The following is a 17,026-nucleotide window of genomic DNA, read 5'->3' on the forward strand; positions in this document are numbered from 1 at the left end:
ATTGTTAGTTGTGGTACTTACACTTCTTTTCAAATAAATTTGTGTGATTCTCTCTTCTTTCTGTGGGTAACTGTTTTAAATATTTTTGCGAGTACCCATACGAGTATTTTTTGACATCTTAGTATGATAGTAGTCAAATTCTTCTTTAAATAAGTAGTGTCTCATGATTAGGTAATTCTCTCATTTATCATAAATAATTTATATCATTGATACAAGTGTTGTGAGAATCAGAGTATATTGGATGATCCAACGAGTTTGGTTGCTGATCGGACTTGAAAACTGGTTTACTGTCTTAATCGAGCGAGGGTTGAACTGTTTTGAATCGAGGCAATTCCGGTCTGACCTGTTAAATCCGGTTAAACTTGATTAACCCGGGAAGGAAACCAGACGATTCAATTAAAAATTAAAAAAATGGAACATTACTCTAATCTTTTGTTTTAACTCAGTCTCAACAAAGATGAAGAGATGTTACTTTAATGTAATACATGATTATTAATTATATAAAAATTATTAATTATGTGTGAAATCACCCGATCAAACCAAACAGTTTAATCGTTTAAACTAGTTAAACCAAATGCAATACTTACCCTAAACCAGTTTTACAACATTGATGCATACATGTGTATATACCAGATTCATATAAAAAATTCTTAAAATTGATAAAATAACAAAATGTAGAAACCATTCAATCAGAAAATTATGGAATGTATTGATTAAGATGTTGAAAATATTATAGAAAAACCATAAATGTTACTGAAAGACATGATATGTCATATAAATTATATGGTCCGACTAAAACAATTTGAAAATACATTATTAGAATAGAATATTAATCATTTATTCTATAAAATCTATCAGATTAGATTTACTCACTAATTTAAATTAATAATTTTTCATATAATATAGAAAGATACGAAGTAACTTTTTTAACTTACTCTTGAAGTAAGTGAACATTTTTTACATAAAAATATATAATTATTTTTACCAGGGTCATTTAAATAATTAAAGAGAGTGTGTGGAAATTACTTTTTATGATAGATATAAAATTCATTTCATATATAATATATCTATACTTTTAATGATATTAATATTCCATTTCTGAATAAGAAAACTCTAGATGAAAAAATACAATTGAAAAGATATTTGTGCCCTATTTTAACTTAATTTTTCAAAATGTCAAATATTCAATTCTTAAAAATAATATTTATTAGGAAAGATAATCATACACATTAAAAAAAATTAATTTCTTACTCATAAAATAAGATAATATCATTGATTATAATAAAAATAACAAATCTAATCATAAGAATAATTTCTGGCCCCAATTCTTAGTAGGAAGTTTAATAATAACAAAATTCAACCAATCTCATCAAAGATTTAGAACTACACATTTTGTAAGTTTTGCTATAAGATTTTCAATATTTTTTGCTATGAAGTTGCTTGACAAATGAAAAATTCTAACTGACTCATGGGTACACGTAAAAATATCCACATTGGGTACCGTAATAATAGTCTATGAGTGAGAACAAGTTTATTATACTCACTTCGTAAGTACACGCAAATTTATAAAGTTAATTTTTAATTAAATTTTTATATATATTATAGATTTTTATTATTATTTTAAGATTATATAACATATATTTTATTATTATATCATAATAGATTACAGATGACTATAATCATAAATTTATTATATAAATATCATTTTAGTTATGTAATAATTATTTTTAGATATTGATTATTACAAAGTATATAAATATATAATTAAAATTAAAAACTTGTTGGATACCCACAAATATTGTTGATTTGAAAATGAGAAAACACTATCCACATCCGACCGAGCTGGTTGCCATCCCTAATTTTAATGTCATTGAAGGTGTCAATTTTGTCTCATCTAATACAAAGTGTTTCAAATGTAATTCTCATTCATTAATTTTCGTGGATGCAATTATATAACTAGCATTTTAAATCATTTTTTAAAGTTAATGGCCTGTTATGATAATGAATGGAGATCTCAATTTCATCGCTTAAGGAGTGCATTGATTGTATGTTATATATCCTTTTGTCTACATTTATTACAAAAGAACATGAAAATGGAAAGAAATATTTTTTGTATGATTTTCATCATCTAACTTATATTAATATTCAAAAAGTGAATGAAAAGGTGATTAAGTCATTAAGGTGAAAAGTTTAAGGATTAAAGTGAGAATAATGAAGTTGAAGATTGGAACCTCAATTCCTACAAATACTAAAATATTAATATTTGTTTATAAAAAAAATAGTCACTATGTTGTTTTCATCCAAAAGCCTAACGAACATTTCATACTTGATAGATTTTGTCCAATGTTATATGTAGGGGTAATAACGGGTGTGAATGAGTGTAGGTAGTGTTTTCCTGTTCCCAAAATCACAATATTTGTAGGTACTCGTGTGGGTAAGAGGTACCCAACAAAAAAATTATTTTTAATTATCTATACTATTAATAAAGGGAAAACACAAAATAACCACCCATCATGGTGTAATTTGTGTTTTCCTATTTTGACCTTAATATCTTTTTATTTCTACCAAAAACCATATAATATTACTTTCTTATTTTATCATCATTATCTTCTTATTTTAAAAGTGTATTTAAAAAATTGAATATTAGACCAATTGAATAAATTCAACCGTTAGCGCAAAAAATTTATAAAATACAAACTATACACTACAAACGATAGGAAAGCGGGTTGACAGGCACGACAGTGCATGTCAACACGCTAGTATATTTAATTTATATACTTTTTAATAATCAATTTGTAAAAAATAATTATTACATGAATAAATTTGGGGTACTCATGAGATGAGTATCATAAAACTTGTTCACATTATAAGCTAAAATTGTGATATCCATTATGGGTATTTCCATACATCTGTTTTTTTTGTCATCCTAGTTATATGTATTATTCCTAGATGACATCAAATTATAAAGTGAATGTGTACAAAAAAAAAGTGTACCAAAAAATTATAAAGTGCATTTTTTGTCTATAATCGTTTTCTTTTAATTTGTGTAGAATTCAACCCATGACTTTTACATTTGTTTTCATTTTCAAACTTAGATGATTGTGCAAAACGAATTTCTATCAACATAAGTAATGTAAATCAACACAATCTAATAACTTCATTTTCTAGAATTTAATATAAAAAATGAAATAAATAATATCTAGTGTGACATTACATGTGTTAAACCTATATAATATATAGAAGTATGGATGACAAAAAAATTGACTCATAGGTACCCGGAGAAATATCTACAACGGATACCTTTAAAAATAGCTTATGGATGAGAACATATTTTATGATACTCACTCCGCAGGTACCCGCATATTTATAAATTTATTTTTTAATTTATATATATTATAATTTTTATTATTATTATTTTAAAATTATATATTATAAAATTTATTATTATTTCATAATAAATTACACTTATTTAACTATAATAATAAATAACTTATTTTTCATGAAATAATCATTTATACATATTGATCATTACAAAATATTTAAATATATAATTAAAATTAAAAATTCGTTGGGTACCCACAAATACTATCTACTAACACGGATACCTACAAATGTTGTGAGTTTGGGAATCGAAAAACACTACATACACTGGTCAAAATAATTATATATAAAGAAGAATTATAATCTAATGTTCAACATAATATTATCATGAGCATGTATTGGTTCACCATGAGGGTGCACTGGTCAAAATCTACTTTATATTCAATTCTAGAATATAAAATTGTCATTCCATAAATTATTGGATTTTATTAGGTATATTGAAAAATAATTATATTTGTACAATCATCTAAGTTAGATGATAAAATGTGCAAATAAAATTTGGGGGGCAAATTATTAACAAAAGAAAAAGTTGGGGAACCAAAATTTCCCTTTATAATTCTAGGTACCACTAAATATCACATTGTATAAAATCTGCTACATAGAAAACACATTAAACTTTTTGATGAAAAATTAACAGAATGCCAATTTTTGAAATTTATATAATTTGGAGAATGAAATTACACAAAGTTAACCAACTAATACTATATTTTATCCTATAAACAAAAACTTTGTATCATTTTCAACCACTTAAAAATATAGTAACAATTAAAAATAAATAAAACTCTAGTAATCATAAATAATACTTCTTGTATATTTTAATATAAAGTTCTTGATCTAGAGTTTTGTTTATGCTGAAAATGTGAGTTTCATATCATTCATATGCAACATAACTCATTGGTTTCAGCATCTTCAAAATTTCAATGTTTGCTACTAAAATATTTAACCTTAGAAAAAACATAACCATTCGTGTAACAAAATTAAGTACATCAAATTTATTCAAATAGAAAAGAAAAAGCTATAATTTGACATTACAAATTCTCAATAAAGCTATTGCATTTTGTGAACTTTCACTACCAAAATTGGTTTTCTGCTCAAAAACTAAAGTCACATTTAGATTCATAGCTTATGCTGCATTCACTTAAGATAAGTAGATGAAACCCATAATAACAAATATGTTATCAATGATGTTATTACTTCAAATGCTCTTAGTCCTTTGAGTATAGGAATTGGAGGAATTACTGCCACCATCAAGAAGGTTCCGAGCAGCCACGAAAAAATAAATGCTCCAACTCTGCATCGAAGTAACATTTTATATAAGGAGAACCGAACATGTAACCGATTTAGAAGAATGAGATGTGTCGTTGTTTACATACCCATAAAGGAAAGATCGGAACTTGCTCCTAAGCCGTTCATGTACAAAATAGAGCGTTGCGATTAGAGATAGTGCTACCTGAAGTGTTGGTCCTTCCTCGGTTGGAAAGAGAACAGTAAGAACCCCAAGTAATAAGAATGCTAGTGATGTTTTTATAATAAACTTTGTGGATGGGGTTTGAAACCTTCCTCTGACAAACTGAACCAAACGAGATTGATTGACTTCCCGGATTTTTTTCTTAATGTCGATTTTTGGGTTCTTCCGGTCATAGAACTGCTGCATGATTATTTTGTCATGCGCTGACTCGATTGCATCTACACTAGGCTTATGCCCTGCATATTTTTGAATCAGGAAGTTCCTTGCCCCTTGAATTTCATCTTCGGAAGCTTCCCTGCTTATTCCAAGTCGCTTATATGGATCCCCCACATTAATTCTTGGAAAAACAGCTGGAATTTGCAGCAAAGAAGTGGCAAAATGATAAGCTAAGCAATCATATAATGGGTTTATATAAGAGATTCAGGTATCATATGCATAAGGTGAACAATAATTGATACAAGGCATTAATTATTTGCATGTGTTAGAGAGGATCTCTCGTAAGAGTCCCACATTAATTGTTGTACATGTGGTACTTAAGTCATGATGCTCTATCACCTAATAAATTAGTCTTTCGGGTTGGACTCTCCTCATGTGCTTAAGTCCTAAAAATTGGTAATTTAACTGAGAGTTGCGCCACATAAAGAACTACCTATAGGCTAGATTAGGGTGTATTAGCGAATATAGATAGGTGAGTAAAACCGCCAAAAAAAGGGTTACCATTAGATCAGTGTCGCTAGAGTGAAAGCCGCCATGGGCGTCGACCCTTAAAGGAGGCGTCAATGTTAGGAGTCTCACATTGGGTAACATGACTCAATGTGATACTAAAGGCATGAGGTTCTCCACCTAATAAACTAGTCTTTTTGGTTGGACTTGCTTAAATCCTAACAATCTCACTAAGAAGAAGGGGAAGAAGAAAAAAGGGTGGGATGGAGGAAGAACGTTAAAAGTGATACTTATGTTCCGGGAAAATAATCAGATAGTACAAAATAACAACTAAGCCTTAGTAAAACTAGGTGAGGCTACATAGATTGAACAACGTCATAATATTCTATTATAAATACAAAAACATTAGAGATCTTTACCACCTGTTAGCTATAAGACTAAACCAAGGGTCAACATTGAGCCTATACCGGTTTACATTGGTCTTTGGATGTGCTTATTAAGCATATCCGAGAATCGGAGCCACAATGCATGTTTTTTGTGGATGACATTGTCCTAATTGAAGATGAGAGGAATCATCTGGGAAGCTTGAAATGTGGAGATAACCTTTAGAAACACATGACTTTCTTATAAGTTGAATCGAGTGAAAGAAAAATACAGAGAAAGGCAAGCTCATCTACTAACAAAACTACATCTCTCTATCCCTAACAAACTTCATGATTATAAAAAGATCTCCCCTCTCTCTTTATACTCTCCCATGTAATCCAATTCCACTACTTGATTATTCCTTCTCACCTTGCTACCTCATCACTCATTCTTTTCCTATTTCTTATTCTTTCTGACAAAGTGTTTCCACACTTTGGACCCATGTGCCAAATGGTGCACTAAATGGCCCTTTTGACCCAATATCTGATTTGGGTAGTTATCAAAGAGCCATTCTGAGAAAACAGTAAGGTACAACTATCACCTATAAAGTAATTGTTAGATTCCGAAACAGTCTCTCCTCATTGATCTTCAGCCTTCAAGCTATCTAATCTCCACTACTTCTAAGGTATGACTCTATTTTATCATTTCTTCAGCTTCTTGGACAAACCAAGAGCTGTCGGAAAAGTTAGAGATGACTTCAACTCCACAAACTAATGAACAATAACACAAGAAAATTCTTAATCTAACAACCAGTCGGGAAACAAACATCCACCACGATCAAAGAATCATTTTCGAGTTTAGTTTTATTTTTACTAATCTACTGATTTCAATGTACATCTACCCTCCCTAAATACCACTAAGTGGAAGCATCATGCACTAGACCCACCTTTTTTTTACTGATTCAGATAAAAGCACAATCCAAAAACATCACATTCGCTCACGAGGATAAGGCAGCGTACATCAACCCTTCCCAACATCAATCGGTGGGAGCCTCATGCATTGGCAGCCCTTCTTATTACGAGAAAAGCACAGTCTAGCAATTACAGACCCGTGTTACAAGATTATCCCCTTGAAATTAAATTATCCTACATTTTTTTGGTCCTACCAAAAGAACTAATCATTTTTTGTTCTTTAGTGCTTCGATTTTACTTGTTCGAAGTACAACTATAGTTCTTTCATATTTGTTAGTTGGTATGTAACATTTGTAAAAGTGTTTGTCAAGACTAGAAAAAACCATGTGCTTGATGTCATCATATGTGGCTCATTTTAGACCGGCTGCTAGAAAAAGCCAATCGAACATGAGCAACACCCTATTTTCGGGGAATTCCATCGTCAGGATCTCTTTCGAGTCCGTTAATACTCCAAGCACACCTCGGGAGAAAAAAAGAGGGACCTTTTGTTATTTCTAGAATCTAGTGAGACCTTATACCACTATAACAACGTCTCGTAAATTCTAGTACATTTGAAACTAAAAAGAAAGAAGCATGATCAAGAGAGAGAAAAGTTACCAGAAGATTCATTTGCCATATCACCAAATGAAGCATCCATGGAACTTTTGACCAATTGAACTTGTCCCCTATTCCACTTTAATATAGAAGACGAAAAACTTGTTCTGTAAAGTGACAAGGTAAGTGAAAAAAAATGAACTTTTTTATTACCATTCAACATAACACAAACCCAAAATCAAGTTCAAGATGTAACAATGAATAATCCAAACCTTTGATCTATAAGAAACTTGGGCACTTGTTTATTCTTCCCATCAACAGCAAATGGCATAACCGGAAAACGCCGTGATCGAAGGGGAGAAAGCGGTGGTCGGAAACATATAGATGGAGTAAGAGTAATCCCAGTAGATATAGACATTGTTACAGAAATTGTTTGTGATGTTTGAGAATAAAGATGAGAACTTTGTGGTTCAAATGAAGAGAAAAAAAGTGGGGTTATATAGGAATTGAAGAAAGAGGAATAGAAATGAAGATTGAAGAATTGAGAAGTGTACCTTATCAGAAATTCATGAGAATTTGGGTTACTTGATTTTTCAGAATTGGAGAGAGATAGAATCAAGTTAATGAGGACTTTGGCACACCCTAAAACCACTAGTAGTATAGGATTAAGAGAATAAGTTAATAGGTAAATTAGTTTGGTGATTTTATGTTTTCCCATATAAATCAGATTCTCATTGGAGTTTTAGTAAAATTATATAAAACATTTAGACCTTTTTAAAACTTATATAAATTATTTCTAATTATATATAGATATTATATTGAATATAATGTAAGATAGGTAAGTGTAGTTTCTTAAATAAAAAATGGTGACGAATGTAATTAAGTGAAATAAAATATGATATATTGTAAATCCAAATAGTATAAGAGTCGATGTTTATTCTTTATTTTGGTTAGTTACGATATAATATGAGAATAATTTAAACATCTCCTTAGACTTATTGGTGAAGTTTGTAACGAATAAAAAATAATGAATATACATCAAGTTTATACTATTTGGATTTGTCTTCAATATATACCATATTTTGTTTGACTTAATTACACTCTATCTTTTTTAAGAAATTACACTTATATCTCTTATAAGATAGTTAGTGTAATGTATATGTATAATTATGGGTGGTTTGTGTAGGTTTTTAAAATGTCTGATTGATTTGTGTAATTTCACTAAAACTCATGAGATATCTGTATAATTTACTATAGAAAAATGAATGAGATATGAAGTAATTCATATTTTAGGATAAAATATGTTTTTCTAATAACAATTAGTTATTCATTATTATTTACCTTACTCTAAGTGATGTGAGAGCCCTAAAAAGTGAAATAAAGTTGATAAGACAAATGTAATTGTAGGAAGTGAGATAAGGGAGATTCAATATGTCAATATTAATAAGGCGTTAATTTAGATGTATAAGATTTTGTTAGATTTTTAGGATGATTGATAAGTTAATAATTTAATTTTTAGGAGCAATACTTATTAGAAAAGACAATCACCCACTTCGAGAGAAAGAGAATATTGTTGATAGTTATAAAAAATTTATTTGACATTAACTTCGGTGATGGAGTTATGTACTTTAGGGCATCAAAAATTTGAGATTTATTTAAGGAGAAAAGTTTGTGAATACTTATACAAATAATTATAATAAACTATTTTTTTTTTCTAATTAGTACTTAAGCTCTAATTATTAGCCAAATTAATCGACTAATTAAAACACCCTTAAATTATTCATGGTGATCAAATACTCTCATTGATTTTATTCAATTTCAACCATTACCTCTTTATCACTTATTTGTTATAAAAAAAATTGTAATATTAGTTTATTATCCTCCAATACATTTCCCTCCTCTTTCATACAAAATATTGACTATATTTCTAATTAAAATAATTCAACTAATTCATTGTATTTTAATTTTAATTGAATTTTATAGATGTTTAAACAATTTTTTTTGAAGAATCAATAGCCAATAATATGATGGTTTTTTTGTTTCTCACATGTATCATCGCACTGAAGGTAATCATGTCTGAATTGGAAACATCTATATATATATGGAGCTAACTCTCACAACGAATATTTTTTCATTCACAAGACTCAAACCCAAAACTTTATTTAAAGGGAATCAAATATATATCACTTGAACTAACACATGTCAGTCACTAATACAATCGTTAAGAAGCTAGATGGTGGTTCTGCAATCAACGTGCTATCTTGGTTGAGAAGATGAGAACTATTTAGTAATAGGGGTAATAATAATTGAAAAAGTTAAAAAGTAAATAATATAAATATAGGGTTGAGATTAAATAAAAGGGAATGATAAGATTTGTTCACTATTATTATTAATTTAAAGAGTCACTTTAATGTAAGGACTAATTTTACATGTGGTTAGAATATAAGTATTAATTCAAAATAAAAATAGTTTATGATATATATTTGTAAAAGAAATATTTTTTGATAAAGAAATGTGTGAACTTTGTATTGAAATAAAGTGTTCATAATTCCTCTTCCTTCTAATAAAAAACAATTGTAGTTTCTTGATAACTCTTGGGCCGGTTTGTTTTCTGATTGGCCCAATGTCAGAATTGGTCTTTCTGCGAGGCCCAAGATTCATAATATTGTATCGGGTATAATGTTGATTTTTTTTGTATTACCAAATGTATCTCCTCGCCCTTCTGAGCAAGGAATTAATCCATTTTGGGTTCAGGACCGCCCCATCCAATAAGTATCGTTCTTAGGAATCGAATCCTAAATCTTTTGACCATCTTAAAAATTTAACAGAATCTTACATAACTAAATCAACATGTTATTAGTGGTTACAATATCCATTTAGTAACATTTTCTTTCTTAACACATGATAGGAACAAAAGTGAGAAATCAAAAAGAGTCATTACACCAATATTGACATATAAGTCAATACATTCTTACAATATTTCATTTTACACAGATATTGTTAACATATAGTACCTATCAAATATCATACAATATTAATATACTTGTGCATTTTTTTGGATTCTCTATAGTGTTATAAGAAATTGGAAACTATCCCAATCATAAACACACATTACTTTATTACAAAATATAAACCATAATTTTTATTGTTCTATAATTAACAAACTACTCATATTATTTCAGATTGATCCTTTAGTCACAGTTTCCTTTGTAGACTTATATGCATCACCCACTTTATCTTTAGCTTGATCATAAGCATCTGTTGCTTTATCTTTGGCATCTTCTGCAGCCTTTGTAGCATAGTTAGTAGCTTCTGCATGAATCAATAAATGTAACATTACTTGAATTTGAATCCAAAAGGTTCCTTTTGGATATCTAGATCGACTAAAAAATTAAATGTTTAATTTCTGCGAACGATATTTTTAGGAAGGTTAACTACCTATCCCGAAAGGTGTAATATCCTAGTTCTAACATACAACTTCCTAGACCCATGGATATGCTGAGCTTACCACCCATTAAACTTAAATATTCTTGCATTATTTTATTCCCCTCCAATGGGAGCCTTCCGCGACTCGAACTCGTGACCTCAGGGATAAATAGTCACTATACCACTGAGTCGCTACCATTAAGCTACATATATAGTGATTATTTATCTCTGAGGTCACGGGTTTGAGTCGCGGAAGGCTCCCCTTAGAGGAGAATAAAATACTGCACAAAGTATTTAAGCTGATGGGTGACATGCTCAATATATTTATGAGTATGAGTGGTCGAATGTTAAAACTGGGGTGATACAAAAGACATTAGTTCCCCACCCATAAGTCGAGAGAATATATTTGGTTAACCAAAAAAAATAAGAACCCAAATTTTAATTAAAATAATAAAAAAGTGGGTAATTGAAAAGGAGTGTAAGGTATTAATGCCAATGAATAAATACCTGATGCTGTTGACTTCACTGAATCTGTAACCTTTGAGGCAGTTTCTTCAGTTTGAAACTTTGCATTTTCAGTTATTGGTTTTTGATCATCATTCCCCCCAAAGCCACTACCACAAAAATTGCAAACCAATTAATGGATCACAAAAAGAATGTGACATTTCATAATTACCAAAATCATACTACATGATTGCATGAATGAGCAATTAATCACCATTTATAATTATATCACAACACCTTCTTTATAATAAATACTATAATTACACATCTTCTGTCCCAAAAAATATGCTGAGGATGTGAGTAACAATTCTCTGTCATAAAATAATTATATCGTCATGCTTTTAGCCAATCAACTTTCTCCAATTAATATTATTTTGTGTTTTTAAGATTTTTTTTGTCTTTTTAATTATTTCACATTTTTTATTGGACGAAACATGAAAGGAATAAGAACATATAACACTATTTATTGTACTAAATATTGTTGTTTTTCACACATACAACAACCTGATGTATAAGATGCGAGATTAATTTGGGTGACATTTGTTGGGCTTGAAATGTAATGAGATTTTTTTTTTGGTTTCCCACAGGTATCCTCACACTAGAGACAATCTTGTCCAAGCCGGGAACATCCACAGGTACGTGGGGCTAACTCTTCCAGCAGACATTTTTCCATCCACAAGACTCGAACCCAAGACCTTATTTAAGGGGAATCAAACATGTACTACTTGAACCAACGTCCGTTGGTAAATGTAACGAGATTTGAGGCAGGAAACAATGACTTGAAAAATAAATGTGTTAGAAGAGAAAATTACTTAGAAATTTTGCCATAAGCCCAATCAGCAAAAGACTCAGTTTTTTCCTTAGCATCACTAGCAACATTCTTGGCATCTTCAACTATGTCTTCACCCCAAGGATGACCCATCTCTACACAAATTGCAAGACACAACACCAACAACAAAACCTTTGTGTTTGTCATCTTCATGTTTGTTATCTTTTATTTTTATTTTATGAACAAAGTATAAATATTAAACACTTCAAGGTATATATACTTCAAACTATTCTCTTTTGTCTAGGAAATGATTTTGCTTTGGGGTCTATATATGTATTGTGAGAAACATTGGCATAAAAAAACACTTAGGGAAATGTGGCTTAACATGGAAATAGGCATGAAATGTTGCATTGCATTCGCATCATGACTAATGTTCATAGTGGTAACCGGTTTTGCTCCTACTTTTGGGAGACCCTTAACCAAATGTCCAAAGAGTTTAAAATCTATGTATTGCCGATGTAAATTTTTTTACATTGTTGACACATTATCTATCATTGATTTGTAATACTTTTGTTTGAAAGTCAATACTAATTAACATATAAATGGTGGAGATTTGCTGGCAGTGTAAAAAACACTTACCATATTAGTTTATACGTATTAAATTTATGTCCAAAAGAAAATACTTTGAATTTCCCTATACTTTCTAATTTGTAGTCTTAGCGCTTTGTTATGTGTCATGTTATATTATTGGTTTTGGAACATGTATAAGGTTGTTTGTAAGATAAACTAATAATTTCTTAATCTAGACGTTAGTCTAGCAGTATAAAACTTTATTGATAAGTCAAAATATTATATATTCTGAAAGAGATTAGCTATTTATCGATAGAATGAAATAATACAATGATTATATAAAAAAAACTAATAATTTCTCACACCTCTTGGAGTGGAGGAATGAGAAGTGTTGTACACTTTTCCATCATATAAGAAATAAGAAAATATATGGTAATATTTAAGAGGAAGTGTTGTAAAACATACACATATTTTACTTATGGTAGATGGATAATATATTGTTAGAAGTAAGGGTATTATTAGTAAGAAATAAGAATATATGATTAGAATTTCTGATGTGCTTATTTAATTTATAAACTTTTATACATATATAACGTACGATTAGAAAGTTTAATCTCTCCCTCTCATGTAATTACTCTATTATTTGTCTTAAATCTCCATGCATACTCACATCTTTATACACAATATAAAGTCCTATTTTCACGTGAATAATATTATTTTTACACCTTTATTACTCATATATTTTGTGCATGTATATCATAACACAACTAAACCATGATGGCATGTGGGATCCAAGAGAATGTACCTTCTTTTTGTTCAATATAATACTTTAATTTTATATATTATATGGTTGTCAAAATGCAATGGTTGATCACAAATGTCTTCACCCGAATGAATATATATAATAAGTGAATCTTTTCAATATGAAGAAGATAATGGAATGAAACAAATAGAACTTATAACACCTAAAGTCCAAATCCAAGCAAAAAACACCTTTTATTATGAAGTGCGTGTACACAACTTTGTAAAAATAATACATCTCACTCTTTAACTTGTAAGAGAAAATAATTGTTATCATTCTATTGTATCTCAAACAAAAGAAAAAAAGTAGTTCAAAATGGGTAATAGGGTACCCAACTCAATCCATAGATCAATTGAAACACATAATACAAACAAATAGGTTCAAATATCATAAGCAAAAAGAAAAAGAAAAAATCAAAATCATGTCTCAGACTAATGAAAACATGTAATATCAATTAAAAATATTAAATATTTTTTTATTTTTGTTTTAATATTATTAGTCCGAAACATGATTTGAGATAACGAATCATTATTCCAACACTCATAAATGAAAATGGGTGTGTGATTAGCATTACCCCTTGGAGTTTGAGGAATAAATGTTACTCTTTCCCTCTAACTTCTTCTCCTTACCACACCCCCACACCCAACATCTAACATTGCCATAACCTCCTCCATTTCCACCACCACCACCTCCCCAACCCCATCCACCACCACCTCCTCCTCCTCCTCCTCCACCACCACCACCACCACTACCTCCTCCACCACCTCCACCTCCCCCTTCTCCACCTCCACCTCCCCCTTCTCCACCACCACCTCCTCCTCCACCACTCCCACTTCCTCCACCCCATCCATGACCTTTGCCATTTCCTCCTCCTCCACCACCTCCACCTCCACCATTTCCACTTCCTCCACCCCCTCCATGACCTTTACCACCCCCTTCTCCCCTTCCATGACCTTTCCCATTTCCTCCACCTCCTCCTCCACCTCCCCCACCTGAACCACCACCTCCACCTCCACCTCCACCCCCACCACCTCCATTGCCTACTCCACCACCAACACCTCCTCCATTTCTGCTATTAAATTTCCTTCCGGCTAATACTTTATCATATGAGTTTATCTTTCTTCCACCAACATCTTCCACCAAACTATGGTTTCCATGGCCAACTTCAGGAGCTATAGTGATGGAGTTGGTGCCATTCTTCATCACTTGAGAATCATTTCTCCCATTAACCAAACAAGGACTTAAGATCACTACTACAACAATAAGCACTTCAAACACTCTTTTCATCATCTCCATGTGTTGCTAATGAATGGAGATGCATGATACTTGCAATATCATACCACCCTTTTATACCCATCTCATTCAAGTGCCACACTTCAACACAAAATTTGGACCATATAACTCCTATAGGATTAGTTTGTTAATATAGGATAAGGGATACCTTTATATACACAAGAATAAATACTCATTTTAGTCTTTCATATTTTTTCGACCTTATCAGTTTAGTCCTTCAAAAATATACAATACCTCAAATGATCCCCAAAAATTTCAAATGTTAGTAAAATTAGTTCCTGTCAAGAAGTGTTGTAAAACATGATAAAAATGACTAATTTGACCCACATTTAAAAAATTTGGGACCGTATTACGTCTTTTCTTTTTTGAAGGATTAAACTGGTAAGATCGGAAAATATAAGGGACTAAAATGAAAATTTAGTCTATAACAAATGTTTTTTAACAATAAAATTGTTACAAATTTTAATTGTTTTTCAGTGTTTGAATGGATTTTTTTTAGATGCCTATGGAAATAAGAAATGAAAATAAATAAGATATAAAGAATTTAATGAGTCAATATCAAATTTGTTTCCTTAAAGTAAAAATTCAAATTATTACCTCAAAAGTTATCAATTAGAGTTAAAATAGTTATTATGATGATAAAAATGTTTAATGATTAATTTAACATAAATTTAATATTTTTTGGATCATTGTAGATTTTCAAATTCTACATGACCAAATTGATACACATAAAATTTTGAGAGATGAAATAGGTTTTACTTAATATGTTTTAACATAAATCAATAATTAGTTATATATATATATATATATTAGAGTAATGTTATACCTTTTACTATATTATTCAATTCATAAGATTGTAATACATGTTAATTGTAAATTAATCATTAATATATTAAATATCATTTTATGATATATATCACTTTGTAGTAGGTAGGGGAATATATTATTTTTTCTACATCATATATACAAATATTATTTATTACCTTACTTTCTCCTAATTGGGCATTTGAAGTAGTACACTATAAAAATGTTGTTGCGAAAACTTTTAATTATTCTTTAATTTTTGAATATTTTTTTAGATGTGTATAAATATAAGAAAGGAAAATAAATAAGATACAAATAATTTTTAGAGTAAATACTCATTTTAGTCCCTCATATTTTTCGATCTTACAAGTTTAGTCTTTCAAAAAAAAGAAAAAACCTAAAATGGTCGCAAAAATTTCAAATGGGGTCAAATCAGTCATTTTTTAGTCCATACAAAGTGATGTAAAACATGTTAAAAAAAACTAATTGCCCCACATTTAAAAAATTTAGGGACCACTTTAGATCTTTTCTTTTTTGAAGGACTAAACTGATAAAGTCAAAAAATACAAGAAACTAAAATGAGTATTTATTCTAATTTTTATTATAATACAACCTATATATGACTACTTTTCTCCTAGGACTATCTTTCTCCTAATTCCTATTGATGGATCTAAATGCATATGTCCCCACACCAACAAAACTCCAACATAGAAAAGCCTTCAACCCTTCCCATAAGGCTGCAAAAGTATGGCTCCACCAATAGTGCTTTGATTAAACTTGAAGTGTAATTTGTCCCCACCTCTATGTTTTTTTTTGTTGCTATTTTTATATGCATTGAATTGGGAATATACACAATAAGACTTGTACCTAATTAATATTATATCTCTCTATCCTACCACTGTCTAGGACACTTTTTTGTTAATACAAAAATTCTGACACAACAATCCCTTTCTTAGTTGACTTAATTTTTAAATGTTTCCTATGCAAATGATCAATTTTTGTTAAGTGAATTAATTCACTAATCTAGCTTTACTACTCATTATTAATAAAATATTGGTATAGTGGTGTAAGGTTTCGTTAGATTCCTATAAAGATCAAAATGGTAATACTTCACTTCCTGGGAGTAACGTGAAGAGACATCTACGCATTCCGAAAGAGATTAATTTCTTACCCATGGGGTGAAGAGATATACCATTAGGCTTTGTTTAGGAGTTATGAAAGAAAATGAATGAGAGAGTTCAAAGGGTTAGGAAGGGAAGGGAAAAAGAAGGAAATCCCCCTTGTTTGGGAGTATAAAATTTGGAAGAGAGGGTAAACTAATGATAATGTATGAATATTTCTTATTTTTCTTTTAAAAATATAATTAACAATGAGAAATGAACAATAATGTACAATTATACAATATTACTAAAATATTTAGCTATTTTGACATTTTATTTCTGAACAACCCAGATTGAGTGACTTTAAAAATAGACACA

At 30.0% G+C, this 17,026-nt stretch overlaps 2 protein-coding genes across 4 annotated transcripts; both read right to left on the reverse strand.

The window, feature by feature from the left end:
- Window positions 4,305-8,027, reverse strand: LOC109332818 (protein CHAPERONE-LIKE PROTEIN OF POR1, chloroplastic-like). Of its 2 annotated transcripts, none has more exons than XM_019567885.1 (5): window positions 7,935-8,027; window positions 7,653-7,841; window positions 7,444-7,547; window positions 4,755-5,199; window positions 4,305-4,672 (listed from the first exon to the last, which is right to left on the reverse strand). In XM_019567885.1, exons 2-5 carry the CDS (start codon window positions 7,796-7,798, stop codon window positions 4,516-4,518), a joined length of 852 nt encoding a protein of 283 aa, XP_019423430.1. In that variant the 5' UTR covers window positions 7,799-7,841; window positions 7,935-8,027; the 3' UTR covers window positions 4,305-4,515. The 2 variants fall into 2 exon arrangements, with proteins under 2 accessions (XP_019423430.1, XP_019423429.1); XM_019567884.1 differs by having other exon boundaries at window positions 7,653-7,848; window positions 7,935-7,981.
- LOC109332819 (protein DR_1172-like) lies at window positions 10,302-12,398 on the reverse strand. 2 transcript variants are annotated; one of them, XM_019567886.1, is made up of 3 exons: window positions 12,123-12,398; window positions 11,314-11,420; window positions 10,302-10,692 (listed from the first exon to the last, which is right to left on the reverse strand). In XM_019567886.1, exons 1-3 carry the CDS (start codon window positions 12,290-12,292, stop codon window positions 10,559-10,561), a joined length of 411 nt encoding a protein of 136 aa, XP_019423431.1. In that variant the 5' UTR covers window positions 12,293-12,398; the 3' UTR covers window positions 10,302-10,558. The 2 variants fall into 2 exon arrangements, with proteins under 2 accessions (XP_019423431.1, XP_019423432.1); XM_019567887.1 differs by having other exon boundaries at window positions 11,314-11,417; window positions 12,123-12,384.

This window comes from Lupinus angustifolius, chromosome LG18 (assembly GCF_001865875.1).
Source record: "Lupinus angustifolius cultivar Tanjil chromosome LG18, LupAngTanjil_v1.0, whole genome shotgun sequence".
NCBI classification, from domain to species: domain Eukaryota; kingdom Viridiplantae; phylum Streptophyta; class Magnoliopsida; order Fabales; family Fabaceae; genus Lupinus; species Lupinus angustifolius.

Coding starts and splice junctions, on each gene's coding strand:
- LOC109332818 (XM_019567885.1), bottom strand. CDS start 7,798: ATGTCTATATCTACTGGGATTACTCTTACTCCATCTATATGTTTCCGA. Junction 7,548..7,652: donor AAGTTTCTTATAGATCAAAG/GTTTGGATTATT, acceptor GTCACTTTACAG/AACAAGTTTTTCGTCTTCTA. Junction 5,200..7,443: donor TATGGCAAATGAATCTTCTG/GTAACTTTTCTC, acceptor TGCAAATTCCAG/CTGTTTTTCCAAGAATTAAT.
- LOC109332819 (XM_019567886.1), bottom strand. CDS start 12,292: ATGAAGATGACAAACACAAAGGTTTTGTTGTTGGTGTTGTGTCTTGCA. Junction 11,421..12,122: donor GCTTATGGCAAAATTTCTAA/GTAATTTTCTCT, acceptor TTTTTGTGGTAG/TGGCTTTGGGGGGAATGATG. Junction 10,693..11,313: donor AGTGAAGTCAACAGCATCAG/GTATTTATTCAT, acceptor TGATTCATGCAG/AAGCTACTAACTATGCTACA.